General features: G+C 32.5%; 1 protein-coding gene across 1 annotated transcript; it reads right to left on the bottom strand.

The window, feature by feature from the left end:
• Positions 1 to 209: 209 nt before the first annotated feature.
• Positions 210 to 4,152, bottom strand: LOC145044044 (putative galacturonosyltransferase 9). Its single transcript, XM_078992849.1, has 3 exons — positions 3,742 to 4,152; positions 2,163 to 3,371; positions 210 to 779 (listed from the first exon to the last, which is right to left on the bottom strand). The coding sequence occupies exons 1-3, from the start codon at positions 3,910 to 3,912 to the stop codon at positions 504 to 506; spliced, it is 1,656 nt and encodes a 551-aa protein (XP_078848975.1). The 5' UTR covers positions 3,913 to 4,152; the 3' UTR covers positions 210 to 503.
• Between the last annotated feature and the right edge of the window lie 609 nt (positions 4,153 to 4,761).

Here is a 4,761-nt window from a genome sequence, read left to right as displayed (position 1 = left end):
GAGTTTTTTAATAAAATATATTTTTCGCCGGTTCAATATATATATATATATATATATATATATATATATATATATATATATATATATATATATATCGGCAATGTAGAAATATTACTTGTAAATACATCATATGGTTTGGGTTTACTACTAAACGAACAACGTAAATGCAACAACACTTACAAAATATTCCAAGTTTATATAACAAAATATGGGTGAAACAAAACTTCTTCATTAATCTTACACTCAATATTTATAAATAAAAGGTAATTCACATTTTCATAATTTCAGCACTTTTAACTATGATGACATGTGTATAAATAACGGGACAGCTGGAGAGCTTGGCCCACAATGTTACAACTAATCAAAAGTAATAAAATAAAATAAAATAAAAAAAAAAAAAAAAAAAAAGATGAACCCAAAACGACGGATGGTAGAGAATATGGTTTTGATGGGTTACCTCTGTTTTCACTCAGGGACAAAATGGTGATGTTTTTGTTTCGTGTCTACAACCCAAAGTTACACATTTGGACGAATTCCATTTCATTATCGACATATTTAGTCCATAAATGCTTGAATTGATTCATAGCAATGTCAAGCCATGGTTTCATATTCCCATTGAAATGAATCACAGCCGCGTTATTGATTTCATCCATGCTTATACTTGGGTTGTATCCTAGTCCAAGAACATGCCATGTTTTTTCCAATGATTTTGTTGTTGAATAGAATGTCATTAGTCCAGGTGGCAGTGTCCCCATATCCCATAAACTCTCATCTTCATTCTAATCATTAAAATAAACAAATTACATGATAATCATATTCCAAATTACATAAAGATTACTTGTTTTTGTAACACGAGTAAATTGCTGAAATCATCCCTATGGTTTGGTTAAAATTACGCGTTTGGTCCCTAACTTTTTTTTGCACTTGGATTGTCAGTGTGGTTTGATTTTGTTGCGTTATTCGTCCCTTTGGTTTGGTCAAAATTGCACGTTTGGTCCCTAAGTTTATGTATGTAAGGGACGAAAAACACAACAAAATCAAACCACAAGGACAACCCAAGTGAAAAAAAAAAAAGGTTAGGGACTAAACGTGTAACTTTAACCAAACCATAGGGACAATATAAGCAATTTACTCTTGTAACAAATTGCAATGTACTTTGTTTTTTTAACCAATATAAGGCAATGTATTTTGATTTCACCCCATAATAGCATTGTAGTTACGATTTCAATTAATACTATAGGTTAATCTCATAAAAGACCTTATATTTTGTGTTTTTCCCGGACTAAACCTCAACTTTATTTTTTGCCTGAAAAAGACCTTGTATTTTTTTCATTTTATCCGAAAAGACCTTAACTTTATCTTTATTTTTCGAAAAAAAACCCTCAACCTTCTACATGCTTCCAAATAGACCCTCAACTTTTATAGTTTTCTCGAAAAAACCCTCACATTTTACAATTTTATTTTTGGAATAAATGACTAAAAGGGCTAGATCGAAAAAATGACAAAATATAAGGTCTCTTTCAAGCAAAAAAATAAATTTGAGGTTTAATCCGGAAAAACACTTTATAAGGTCTTTTTATGAGATTAAAATGTATATAACTGTTACATTTATCATAAAATGGAGTAATTTACTGAAATAGTCCCTATGCTTTGGTCAAAATTGCACGTTTGGTCCCTGACTTTTTTTTTGCACTCAGATCGTCCCTGTTGTTTGATTTTGTTGCGTTTTTCGTCCTTAACATACATTAAGTTAGAGACCAAACGTGCAATTTTGACCACACCATAGGGACGATTTTAGTAATTTACTCTATAAAATGTATATAATTAATTGTTAACATGTAATGACAACAAACATACATTTCATAACAAATAATAACAACTTACTTACATGTTACATGTTCGAGGATATATCATATATGTTGTTATTATCATTAAAATATTTGTAATTCAGTTGCTATTTTAATTTATGGTTAAAAAACACATTATTTTTACCCATAATAGCTACATAACCTGAAACTGGTAAAATGTAAGTAAGTTGCAATTATTGGTTAAGAAATTATAGATTTTAGAAGTTTTAAGTTAGATTTTGTTATTATTATTGTAAACTATGTAAATAAATTGCTATTTATGTAATTTATTTTGAAAAGAAAAAGAAAAAGTACCAGATCTTGCCAATAATGATACTGATCAGTTAATCCTTCGCGTCTCCATGCATCAAGATCAAATATATTCATCCCAAAAGCCCAAGCACAAGCTTTCGGATTAAATTTCTCCTTAATTAAAGGATGTGAAAAGTTTAAATATTGAGCATATCGATGAAAAGATCCAAAACATGTCTCAACAGCTCCATTGACTTTCCCCTCCAAGTCAACTCTCCATAATCCAGTCAAATCTTTCTGAACCACAACATCATCATCCAAGAACAAGATCCTATGAAGCTTCGGATACATCTCTGGTAAATAAAACTTCAAATAATTCAACATTGAAATATGCTTTGTGTTTTCAGATTTCGTGTTGTTTTCTAAATAAATCTTTTGTAGATTTGCAGATTCAAGTTGCCTTAGAAGAGGGACATAAGAGGAATTCAAGAAAGTGAACTCTTCAACTGCTTTAATGTCAACAAAAGCTCCACCTTCAATTGGCCTCATTTTGAACCAAACTTTCATAGCTGCAAGATTCATCTTATCTGTAACAATATGAAAAACATGTTTCCATGGCTCTTCAGCATTCTTCACAGCTGAATTCACCACAACAGAAATTGCAATCACATTGTCTGAAAAGATTGCGTAATGATACAAAGAAGGGTCCTCAAATTCAGGTTTGGGTTCTTCATCTCTGTATTTTTCTGGATTTGCAATTCTTTCTCCCATGAGTCTCATTGCAAGACAATGGAGACTTTTTGGAGTTGATTTTGCAGCAATTAAGCTTGCAAAAGCTCCGTTCTTTTTAGCTTTAATGAGAAGCTCGTTAACTGCAAAGATTGTGTCTTTTAGCTTCTGGATTTTGAGTTGATTGTCATAAGATTCTTTATTTTCAGCTATCATTAATCTTGCAATCTTGATTTTGTCCTTGACTTCTTTTTCAAATTGTCTCAAGACTTCTTCATCTACTGCTCCATCGGATTCGAATAATGCAGTTCTATAGGTTGGTTTTAGACCTAAATCTGAAAAGTTTTGTGCCATGTCATTGAAAGTTTTGAGTTGCTTTGATATTTCTAGCTTAAGCTTTCTTGCATATGAAGCATATGCATTCACAAGCACAATATGGTCACTTGCTTGCTTGTGTATCAAGTCCAACCTTGTCTTCAATGGATCTGACTTCAAAGCAAGAAATGTCCTGTGCATGTATGCTCTTCCAGTTGTTTGTATTTCCTGTTAAGAAATCATATAAACCATCAAAACAACTTCAAATCCTCATCTCTTTCCACTATCTTTAAGGACAAAAGAGAGTTTTATCATCTAATACTATAAGCTATTGAAATGAGTTCATTTGCCAGATTTAGTTCAGTAAGATGGAAGTAAAGGCCTCAGATTATGTAACTGAAACTAATTCGCAACAAACAGCTCCAAAAATAAGTATATACTACGCCAATTTCAAATTGAAAAGTCCATCATTAATTGGATCCATAGTTAACTTAACAAGCAGCTCTCATAACATACCTTAAATTGCATAAATAGTAACATAACGAAAACACTACATTCACAATAGCAAATAACAGCTGAAGACGATCGAAAGACTTACAGAGTTATCGGAGAAATGTGCAGGATGAGATGAGAAAAGTACAGAGGCAGTTGCGAAGAAAAGAAGAGTAAACATAGCTGACACAAAGATCCGGTAGGAAAAAAAGCTGCGTAAGGCGGAGGAAAACGCCGATCCGCCAGCGCCTCTGCCGCTGCGTGCTACGACCGCCATTTGGCACAAGATCCAGCCAAAAACAACACTGTATTGTATCGAATTCTTGTGAAATTAATTCAAATGGTAGGGATTTGAAGTTGAATGAGGTTGAAGAGGAGTTATTGGAGCTTGAGAGAGTGTGAAAACAGCATGATGAGATGAGTGGGATCTGATCTGAAAAAGGAGTAGAGGGCGAGAGTTGTAAATTTGGGGGAAGAACGTGATGGGGTCCAAATTACCGGATCCCGCGTCGGTGGGTTGTGTTCTGTTTTTGTCTTCTAATTTATTCTTCCTAGTTCCGTGTTATTGCTTCCTAAGAAACGATTATGCACATTTTTCTTATGTAATGCTTATTAACATAGATATTTACATTTTCAAAATGTATATTTAATTATTTATATATACATAAAAAAGATTTTTTTTTTTTCAGCATGTTAATTTAAGAGTGTGTTTGGCAAAGCTTATTTAAAAAAACTTATTGTAATGATCCAAATTTTCAAACAAAATTTTCATTTTTAATTAATCAAATCATTCTAACAAAATATGAAATATCAATACAATTGTTTTCAAAATCAATAACATTAATATTTTATATCAATTATCAGAGTGTCCCAAAAGAAAACGTCTATGAGAGTATATGGTGTAGATATATTCATAAAATATATTTTTAAAAGTTATCATTAAATAAAATTGGTCGTCGGTAGGGATGAGATTTAGAACCGGAATCGGACCGGAACCGGAACCGTTAGAACCGGATATATAAAACCGGTTCCGGTTTCGGGTTTAAAAATTGGCTTTATCCGGGTTCCGGGTAATCCGGGTTTGGGTCCATCGGGTCCGGGTAAAACGGGTCTAAAAACCGGAACC

The sequence above is a fragment of the Lactuca saligna genome, chromosome 4, assembly GCF_052625555.1.
Source record: "Lactuca saligna cultivar CGN05327 chromosome 4, ASM5262555v1, whole genome shotgun sequence".
Taxonomy (NCBI): domain Eukaryota; kingdom Viridiplantae; phylum Streptophyta; class Magnoliopsida; order Asterales; family Asteraceae; genus Lactuca; species Lactuca saligna.
Note: the sequence above shows the minus strand (reverse complement) of the source record. Positions and strands in the feature narration are given on the sequence as shown.

Coding starts and splice junctions, on each gene's coding strand:
- LOC145044044 (XM_078992849.1), bottom strand. CDS start 3,912: ATGGCGGTCGTAGCACGCAGCGGCAGAGGCGCTGGCGGATCGGCGTTT. Junction 3,372..3,741: donor CACATTTCTCCGATAACTCT/GTAAGTCTTTCG, acceptor ATTTCTTAACAG/GAAATACAAACAACTGGAAG. Junction 780..2,162: donor ATCATTATTGGCAAGATCTG/GTACTTTTTCTT, acceptor TTTAATGATTAG/AATGAAGATGAGAGTTTATG.